The sequence below is a fragment of the Spinacia oleracea genome, chromosome 2 (assembly GCF_020520425.1).
Source record: "Spinacia oleracea cultivar Varoflay chromosome 2, BTI_SOV_V1, whole genome shotgun sequence".
NCBI lineage: Eukaryota > Viridiplantae > Streptophyta > Magnoliopsida > Caryophyllales > Amaranthaceae > Spinacia > Spinacia oleracea.
The window spans coordinates 38306906-38317335 of NC_079488.1; the positions used below are offsets into that span (position 1 = coordinate 38306906).

The following is a 10430-nucleotide window of genomic DNA, read 5'->3' on the forward strand; positions in this document are numbered from 1 at the left end:
GTAATTGGATTTCCTGTGAGTATACACCCAATTGACTAGTAATATAGGAGTCGCCATTCAGTTTTTAATGACAATGAGAAAAACTGACAAAACCCGGTTATCGCGACATAAAGGGAGTGCAATTATGTTTGACCACGACGGCCGTAGGTTCCCTTGTGATCCCTGGTGTGGGGATCTCTCAATATACACCCGCAAGGTAGAGATTGAGGGTTCGGGGGACTGTAACTACCGAGAGGAGTACTTCGCTCGTCGATAACTCCAGAGGCAGGATATCCTTACTAGCTCAGCATAAATAATTGAAGAGACATGCGTTAACTATTAAACTAATCTGAGTTGATTTTAGCAATATGCAACATATAGTACTAATTCGATCGTGATTATCTGATTTAAATAGCATTAAGGGACCTAGCATGATAATCCAATTTCCCAAAAATATTATATTTGTTAGGCGTGATAGAACAATCAAATTAGGTTAGTTTAACAGTTCATAAAAAGGGCGAGGAAAGCAGTTAAATCATCGAAAAGGGACACATTACGACGCACCCGTGAGAGGTGCGTCACGGTTCTCAGAAAACTAACCACTTTGACTTTGCTATTTCTCCTTTTTATTTAACGAATCTCAATTATGGGACAGGATACGTTCTGTTCGATTTATGGATCGATTGCGACAGAACGCGTGAACAGTTTCGCAGCGAGAGGCTTAAGCTAAGGGGTTTAGAGTCAATACTCAAAATATATTATGTGTTGTTGTCTGTTGTTTCACGTCGAAACTAGGGGCCTATTTATAGGGAAGAGTTCGTGGAAAGATAGAATTGCAGAGTTCTAATCCATAAAGAATTAGGAAAAAACACGTCCCAGGTAATTTCGGCGCCCAGCTCTGGGCGTCAAAGATTTCGGCGCCCAGGGCTGGGCGTTGAAAATAGAGATCCATGCAATTTCAGCGCCCAGGGCTAGGCGTCAAAGATTTCGGCGCCCAGCTCTGGGCGTTGAAAGTGATGTCTGGGCCGAATTCTTTGTCAGATTCGGATTCCTGAAATCCGTAGAGTTTGAGATTAATTCGAGTCTTTTAGCGCGTATTAATTTTGTGACGGAATGCGTCTGGGCCCGTTACGAACTCTAGGCTCGTTAGGATTTCAATTAATACGTAACTCTTATTTCCGAATCATATTAGGAATAGGATTCTCGCAGTTTTCTATCTCATTTAGGATTTATCACTAGTAGAAAAAACCCCTGTTGCAACCCCCTTGTTGCAGCGCACATGTAATAATACGCTTCAACAACCAGTAGGTCAACGCGGGTCAAACTTTATAAAGGGTTGTTGCAGCGTACAAATTAATTGCCCGCAGCAAGAGAGTTTTTTGCAGCGTACAAAGTAAAAGCCCCCTGCAATAGCCCATTTATTTTGCAGCATACAGATAAAAGCCCCCTGCAATAAAAATTTTTCGCTGCAAAGCTAATTAAGAAAAACATTTCATCTCAAACCTAAGGACCATTTCCACGCTCAGTACTCCCTCTTCTTCCCTCAGCTTTCCCTGCGTACTCTCTCACCTCCTCATTCTTCATCTTCTTCATCTGCTCTCTTTCTCTCTCTAATTCGTGGTTTTTTTGGGTTTTTGCAAGTAATTGTTGAAATTGGGTGACAATTCGTCTTGGTTTTTGTGAAAATTTGCTCGACTCCTTCTCTCCAAGCATCTGGCCTTCGACCTCAGCCTTCGAACTCAGCCGCCGTCGAACTCAGCCGTCGAACTCAGCAGCCGTCGAACTCAGGCGTTGCTCGGCCCTGCGTCGCTGTCTTCGCCGATGGGTCTGTGTTCTCGCCTCATCTCCCCCATCGCGTTCTGTTCTCGCCGTCTCAGTCCCAAGTATTTCGATCCCTTACTCTCTCCTGCGCGAATCTGTTTGAGGAGGTATAGTTTTCTAACTTTTTGTATTTGTTTTTCCCTAATTTCGTATTTTTAGGGTTTGCTTTCAGTCAATTCTTGATTTTTCCCCTAATTTCGTATTTTTAGGGTTTGATTATATAAATTATTCTTATTTTTTGTGTTAATTGATACATTTTTTCCGATTTTGATTGTTAGGGTTTTATTTTTTTCCGATTTTGAATGTCAACCCTAAAGTGGATAATATTTGGTACCCTATGAATTACTATATCACTTTGATGATTTTCTATTTAGTATATGCTTTTACTATGGTTCTGCTTTATTTTTGTTTTGTTTATGTATCTGTTTATATTCTTACTGGCACGATATATAGCTGGTTAGTTTCCTGTTAGTGTGTAAGAATTAATTGAGTTATTAGACCGTCTTGAGTTCGAACTGTTTGGATAGGAACTGAGACACCGGCCAATAGTGTGCTCTAAGTAGTGAAATATCTGTTAGATGTTGGTGTGTATTTTTCTAGTGAATTTTGTTGACTTTGATTTTCTTGATTTGGTAAATACTATCAGTCAAGTGCTAGGACGGTGAGGAAAGATAAGCCACGTGGGCGTCATCATGGTCTCACTCAACAGAAGAGGCAAGAGATAAAGGAAGCTTTTGAACTGTTTGACACTGATGGCTCAGGTTTTGAATATGTTTAGTGTTTCGAATTTTATTTGTCAAACCATTTAGTTTGTTCTCGCAATCTCGCCTGTTTGATTCAAATTGTTATTTTCAGGAACTATTGATGCTAAGGAGTTGAATGTTGCTATGAGGTATTATTCTTTGTAAATCCTAAGGTTTTGATATACCACTACACACTTAACACAGTTACCTGACCTAAAACTGCATCGTTGCAGGGCTCTGGGTTTTGAGATGACCGAAGAGGTATAAAATCTGTCATTTTGTTGGTTTTTTGTTGATTACGATTGAAATATTTCTTCTCTGAATACTTGCAAAAAGATAACCTATGTTCCTTCCACTATTCTTTTTCTTCTCTGGGTTCTAAGACACTCAGACAAGGGTGTGGCCTCCTTAACTGACACTTCAATATTTACCCAGAGTCTCATAATACCTCAACGGCTCAACCATCTCGAACCACATATTCATAGAGAAAATTAGAAAAATAAAACAAGAGAGGGATAATGAAGAGAAAGTTGTGCATATGTATACTCACAAATGAGCTTGAAATGAGAATTCATACAAGAATTAGCAAACAAGTCAACCTGAATTGTGTTGTGTATTTATGTATCTACAATTACAACCGGATCTGAAAAAGAAAAGGTATTTTAGAGTGAGGATATGTTTCTTATACTTGTTATGTCATGTCCCCATCCCCGTGTTTAATTTTATGACAGCGTACCTGTGTCTGAAATTTTACACCTATCTTGCCCTGGCACTTGGACATGTACACTTGTACTCGACACTCGTACCCATGTCCAAGTAACATAGATGATTATACTCTTATAAAATGTTCATGTTTTACTTGAGATTCAAATGCATCATTTAAGTTTTTAGGCAACCTCCTGAAACTATCTTGAGTGCAGTAACTGCTAGTGCCAGCCCCTTTCTCTGAGCTTATTTAATTATGTCAGCGACAAACTACAGTACATCCAGCCTCTCTCATAGTTCCCATATATCATATATGGGCCACCTGAAATTTATTTTAAGGTATCCTTTTTATAGATTATATTTACTCACCATTTTTGCTCTGGTTGCAATAAAGGAAGGGAAAGGTAATTGATTAAGGGGACTGCGGTTTGTTATAACAGCTACTGTGCTTGACTTTTTGTGTTATTTCAGCAAATCAATCAAATGATTGCGGATGTTGACAAGGATGGAAGTGGTGCCATTGATTTCGATGAATTTTGTCACATGATGACTGCTAAAATCGGAGAAAGAGACACTAAGGAAGAATTAATGAAAGCATTTCATATAATCGACCAAGATAATAATGTAAACCTCTGTTTATTCTTGTTTTAGTGTCTTATTTCAGTCATCAGTGATTAACATATAAGAATGGTGGTTGGTTGGTGTAGGGTAAGATTTCTCCTGTAGATATTCAACGCATTGCAAAGGAATTGGGCGAAAACCTAACTGACAGGGAAATCCAAGAGATGATTGAAGAAGCAGACCAAGTTTTTTACCAGCAAGTATTTATTATTGGCTTTAGCGCGCTTGATCGAGTTGGTTTAGTTGTTATAGAATAAATTTTATATTAAAATGTATGTTTATGTTGAAATTGGAACATATATTTAAATGTAATATGTGCACTTTGGTTTTGGGATATATAGTATACAAAACTCCAGTTGTTGTTTTTATATTTGTTATACAGGTTGCGTTATTCTATTATTGTTTTGACAGGTTTCTATATTTGGTGCAAGGCACTCTAGGTATCCCTAAACAAAATTAGAATTTTCCCGCCAAAAGTGCTTTGTTGCAGCGTACATATATATTGTACGCTGCAACAAGGGAAAAAAATTTCGCAAAATTTCAGACTTGTTGCAGCGTACAAATAAATGTACGCAGCAAAAAGTTGAGTCTTTTACAGCGTACATATATATGTACGCTGCAACAAGTCCAAATTTTTGCCAATTTTTTGGCACTTGTTGCAGCGTACATACATATGTACGCTGCAAAAAACCCCTTTTAGCAGCGAACATTGTACGCTGCAACAAGTTCAGACTTGTTGTAGGCCCCCCAGTTGCAGCATACGATGTACGCTGCAACAGGGGTCTAAAAGCCCGCTGCAATAAGGGTTTTTTCTACTAGTGTATGTTGGAATGCAACACCTAATTCTGACAGGTTTCTATCTTTTATGATTTGCCACTTTTAGACGCTACTTTTTACGGCAGTTACTATTTTTAGCAGGTTTCCATAAATAGCAGGTTTCGGGTGAAATGAAATGGGGAATCGAGATTCGTTTATTTTATAGGAGATGCGTTGTCAAGTGGAGTTTTTATGCTTTCATTATCGAACCTTTCCCTTGCGGGAACGGGGACAACAGTAGGTGTCTACAGAGCTCGGCTCGAAGCTCTGGAATTGAGCTAGGGAGCTGCTGACCCTGTCACCAACCTCCAGGTACGGAGTTTTTCCTCGGGAGCCGGGCTCGGACCGTGGCTCCACCTTCGGATGAGTTAGCCTCGGCATGTTGTTTGGACCTCGGGAAGCTCTTCGGTAGACTAATGTGAAGGAAATAATGCCCTTGGTCCAAGTATGCATTCAATGTTAAGTCTAATAAATGCGGTTCAGTATTAATTAACAAGTTAATAATTCAGTGAGATCAAGTGAGCTGAATGCCTAGCTAGAGGCCGCTTCAGTTCAAGTGGAATTAATGATATTAATCCACAGCTTACTCTTGACTGAACCCGTAGGGTCACACAAATAGTACGTAAACGGATCAAGTATTTAATGGCATTAAATACTCCATCTATGGATATTCGGAATCGACGGATCTTGGTTTCAGTGGGAGCTGAGATCGTCACAGGCAAGAAATGAATACTCCGGAAACGATGATATTGCCGGAAACGGAAGTATGGATCGTATCGGAAAAATAAATATTATCCAAGTCGTAGATGTTGCCGGAAACGGAAACATGGTACGTATCGGAAAATATTATTGGAAATGGAAATATTGCCGGAATCGGAAATATTGCCGGAAACGGAAATATTGTCAGAATCGGAAATATTATCGAAATCGGAAAATAATTCCGCAAACGGAAATATTAAATATTTGTTCGAAACGGAAATTGATTCCGGAATCGGAAATATTAAATATTGTTCATATCGGAAATGAATTCCGGAATCGAGAATTTAATCGGAAGCGTATCGTACGAATTAGCATCGGACGAGGCCTGCCAGACGAAGGCCCGGCACGAAGCCGGGCCATCGCCCAGCAAGCCAAGCGCAACAACCACACGCCAAGCATACGACCAGGCCCAGCGCAAAAGCCAGGCCCAGCAGAAGCTTGGGCGCGCGCGCGGACAAGGCTGCGACAGTGGGCATTGCGCTGTGCGCTCGGCGTGGGCCGCAAGGCCTGCGTGCGGGCGTGCGGTGCTTGTGCGCCACTTGTGTGTGTTACTCGGAATCCTAAGGCTACCGGGATTCGTAATATGATTAAATCTAATCCTAATAGATAAAGTTTGTTTAATTAGAGTCCTAGTAGGATTATAATTAAATAGATTTGTATTCTAATAGGATTATAATTCCTTTCCATAAACTCTATAAATAAGTGCCTAGGGTCACATATTTACATCAAGCATTCAAGTATTCAAAGTGAGTTTTTGAGAGAAAAATTCAGTCACACATTTGCCTATAAAGTGCCGAAAATAATAGTACCTTAAGGGCGATCCTAGTTGTTCAATCTTAAGGCGGATCCGGACATGCTGTAGACTATCTACGGAGGGACGACACTTGGAGTCCTAAAGACTTGTTCTTGTTCGGTTCGGGCGCAGCTAGGGAAGGCACTCAACAAAGAGTATGCATCTAAACTATGCTAAATGATTATGTGTAAATAATATGTTTTCCTGGCTTTATGGTTTTTCCGCATGATTTATGAATTGTCATATGTATCATAACCTAACAGTGGTATCCCGAGCCTCTTATTATTTTCATAATCTAAATTGCATGAACATGGTTAAATATTACAAATTTGCAAGAATTAAAAGGGGTGATTAATTTTCGTAATTGTTAATTAATTGCAAATTGCGTTTATTTAATTATACGTACACAGTTTTTCGGCAGTTTTTTCGTTACTCATCCAAATCGAGTGATTTTTGTGTCAATTCCGCATGTAAAAGGCATTCTAAAATTTTGATGAAGGATCTCAAATTCGAAGCCTAACTATGACTTTTCGGAGGTTTTAGTTTTTCGAATGCAAAATTTCGTAAATTTAAGATGTTAAATTAAATATTTGCGATTCTTGTTGATAAATCTTGAATTTTTGATTGACCTACTGTATATGTTTAACAAGTTTGAATGCCTAGCCTTGTTAATTATGCAATCTAATTTGTAATTATGATTAATTTGTTGAAAATTAGAATAATTTAGAATTAATTTGATTTTCATAATTAATTATAATTTAATTAGATACCTATGATTAAAAACCACCATAAAAATTGTAAATTTATGATAAATTTTAAATTTTTATGACCTAGGCTTGAATCCATGTTAATCGGAAATCAATTGAATAATAAATTTTCGATTTTTCGCCCTAAAATTATGAAATTAATATTATTTATTAATTTGTCATTAATTTTAAATATAAATTTTTAAATTTTATGCGATTCGCTCATATAACTTCCACGCACAAAGCAATGGACGCTACGTGTTACCCTTAAGGGGTGTTATATAGTGCGGGCATGTGACGACGAGCAAGGGAGCTCGTCGCCCATGCAGCACGAATGCAATGAGCAAGGCCATGGTGCACGAGCACAAGGCAGCAGCCCTGCCTTGTGTCGTGGGCTGTGAGCAATGGACGAATGGGCGAGGGCAAAAGCAAGGCAAAGCAGTCGCGTGTGGGCAGCAAGCGAGCTGCGCCACAGCGTGCACTGCCTCGCGCAAGCGTGCGGAGCCTCGCGCGCAGCGAGCGCAAGCTCGCGTGCCACGAGTGCTACGCCCAGCGTCAATGCCTCGCGCAGCGAGCGCTGGCTCGCACAAAGCGAGCGCTGGCAAGCGCTGGCCCGCATAAAGCGAGCGCTGGCGAGCTTGCGCAGCGAGCGCTGGCTTGCATAAAGCGAGCGCTAGCGAGCGAACCCAGCGAGCGATGGCTCGCGTGCATCGAGCGCTGGCGCGCGCGCAGCGAGCACCAGCTCGCATGATGCTTTGCGAAGAAGAGCAGCAGCAGCGATGCGACGCAGCGCATGGGCTGCGCGCACATGGCCAGCGATGGCTGTGTGCGTGTGGCCCATGGGCGTGCGATGCGTGAGGTTGTTGCGTTGCGATTAGATCGTTTTGAAATTTTAATTTGAAATTTTCAGTTTACGTAATTTTAATTAATTTTAAAATTAATAATTTAAATTATTTTCTTGGATTTTAATTTTGAATATTGTAATTATAATAAATTTTATTTATTCTAATTATTTTACTAAAATTAAAATCATGAATTAATTTAAATACGACTGAAATTAAATTAAACTTTATGGATTCAATTATAAATTTATATGAGCTTTAAATTTTAATTAAATTTGTATGTTTCCGGTTAGACTAGAAATACATTTTTATGTTTAAAATTAGTAAAGCATATGAATTTATTGGTTTAAGTGGGAGCCCTTTTAGTCATAAACTCTTGATTAGGTCTACAAATCCTTAAGGTTAAAACAACTTGATTAGAATTAATAAGGACTGAATAATTGGTAGATTATTGGTGCCCTTGATTAATTGCTGCAAATGTTTACGTGATGCATAATGTGTTTTACTAACCAGCTATGTGGGCCATTCATGATAATGAATGGGTGAATGGTATATATTGTATATGTACTGTTTTGCAGGTTATGAAGTGACTAGTATGGCCCAAATAGGATAGAAAATATGGTCTGCGTACCATTAATTTGAATGTAATTGGTCTAAAGTACCAAAGTTGTTTTTCAATTCAAAAATGGTCTGCGTACCATCAAATAGTTGTAATTAGTTTTAATTATAACTTATCCTATTTGAAGAAAATGGTGCCTCCCACGGAGATTTTCAAGACGGACTTTGAAGTTAAAGCTTCAAGATGAAGTCGGGCCATACTAGATCAAATTTATCTTATTCATGTTTTAAGTTATTTATTGCTTTTAAATATGTCTTAAAATGCATGAGATCAAAAGCTTGATTATGTTGCATGATTAAGGATTTTAGTTCACTTAAAATCTAACCAACATAGTAAGAGCCTTAAGTTCCAAACTTAAAAATTGAGTTAAAAGGTGCCATGCCAAAATATACACTTGCTTGGATATCCTTTACATCAATCTAGTAATAGTTTTCGCTCAGCGAGGTGTTACTTATTGGTCCTAAAGGGGCAAGGTACACAAATAATTGTGAGTACATGTTAGTTTTGGTGAAACTCAACGATATAAGTAAGGAGTCCTTTTATGTCGTGGCAAAATCGATAGGTTTACCTAATAAGTTCTTAGACGTACCTATCAACCAAGAATAGTTTCTAGACTATTAGCAAAAGGCTTTTGCTTATATAAGATGTTTTAGGATTAAGTCGACAAACTGTGCTTAGTTCTTCAATGATTTTAGGATCTTGGAATCATTTTATTCACACCTGCCGGAACACATAACTTGAATAAAATGCTTAATAAACATTGAATTATGCATGTATGCTAGAATTTAAGTTTATTAAGAGAAACTGTGAATGGTTATTTATTTGTTTATTCTTTTCAATTGTAGTTTTAAATATGGCAAACAACAATTCATTCAACATTCGATCAATTCTCGAAAAGGAGAAGTTGAACGGGAAGAACTTCCTTGACTAGCAAAGGAACTTGCAAATAGTTCTTATGCAGGAAGAAAAGGAGTATGTCCTAGAAGAGGCGATTCCCGAAGGCGCAGGCGACGGGGTCACTCAGGCAGCCCTCAATCGTTGGATTGATGCCAACAAGGATGTGAAATGTCTAATGCTCGCCACCATGAGTGCGGATCTGCAGAAAACGTTCATCAACTCAGATGCTTTCACAATCATCAGTGAGTTGAAGAACATGTTCCAAGATCTGGCTCGAGTCGAAAGATTCGAGACTCATAGGCAAATTCTTGAGACCAAGCTTAAGAAAGGCGAGCCCGTAAGTCCACATGCTCTCAAAATGATTGGACTCATTGAGAATATGAGTCGGCTGGATCAGCAATTCTCTCAAGAAATGGCTGTAGACACCATCCTCCATTCTCTTCATAACGGGTATGATCAGTTCAAACTGAACTACAGTATGAATAGTCTGGACAAAACGCTCACTGAGCTTCACGGTATGCTGAAGACCGCTGAAAAGACGCTCAAAAGTGATAAGCAGGATGTGCTTATGGTGCGTGGGGGCAAGTTCAAGAAATCTGGAAAGAAGAGGAATGCTAAGAAAGGTGGCAACAAGGCCAGCCCAACTAAGCAAACTGGCGCCAAATCTGTAAAGAGGAAGGTCAGTCAACCCACTTCTGAATCCGAATGCTTCTACTGCAAGAAGAAGGGGCATTGGAAGAGAGATTGCTTGAAGCTAAAGGAAGATCAGAAGAACGGAACAGTCGTTCCATCTTCAGGTATTTTCGTTATAGACTGTATACTTGCTAATTCAACTTCTTGGGTATTAGATACAGGTTGTGGCTCACACTTATGTTCCAATCCACAGGGACTAAGAAGAAGTAGAAAGTTAAGCAAGGGTGAAGTCGACCTACGAGTGGGAAATGGAGCATGGATTGCTGCATTAGCTGTAGGAACTTACTATTTGTCGTTGCCCTTCGGGCTAGTTTTGGAACTGGAAGAATGTTTCCATGTTCCAAGTCTTACTAAAAATATCATTTCAGTTTCTTGCTTAGATGCTAAGGGATTTTC

The 10430-nt window shown here is 39.2% G+C and overlaps 1 protein-coding gene across 1 annotated transcript; it reads left to right on the top strand.

Annotated features, from left to right (window-relative positions):
- Positions 1 to 2429: 2429 nt before the first annotated feature.
- On the top strand, positions 2430 to 4141 carry LOC130466890 (caltractin-like). The gene is made up of 5 exons (XM_056835453.1): positions 2430 to 2561; positions 2656 to 2692; positions 2777 to 2804; positions 3720 to 3872; positions 3956 to 4141. Exons 2-5 carry the CDS (start codon positions 2688 to 2690, stop codon positions 4124 to 4126), a joined length of 357 nt encoding a protein of 118 aa, XP_056691431.1. The 5' UTR covers positions 2430 to 2561; positions 2656 to 2687; the 3' UTR covers positions 4127 to 4141.
- Positions 4142 to 10430: the final 6289 nt, after the last annotated feature.

Excerpts from the sequence above, each read along its gene's own strand:
- LOC130466890 (XM_056835453.1), top strand. Across the intron at positions 2,805-3,719 it reads GTTTTGAGATGACCGAAGAG|CAAATCAATCAAATGATTGC; the intron begins GTATAAAATCTG and ends GTGTTATTTCAG. Across the intron at positions 3,873-3,955 it reads TAATCGACCAAGATAATAAT|GGTAAGATTTCTCCTGTAGA; the intron begins GTAAACCTCTGT and ends TGGTTGGTGTAG.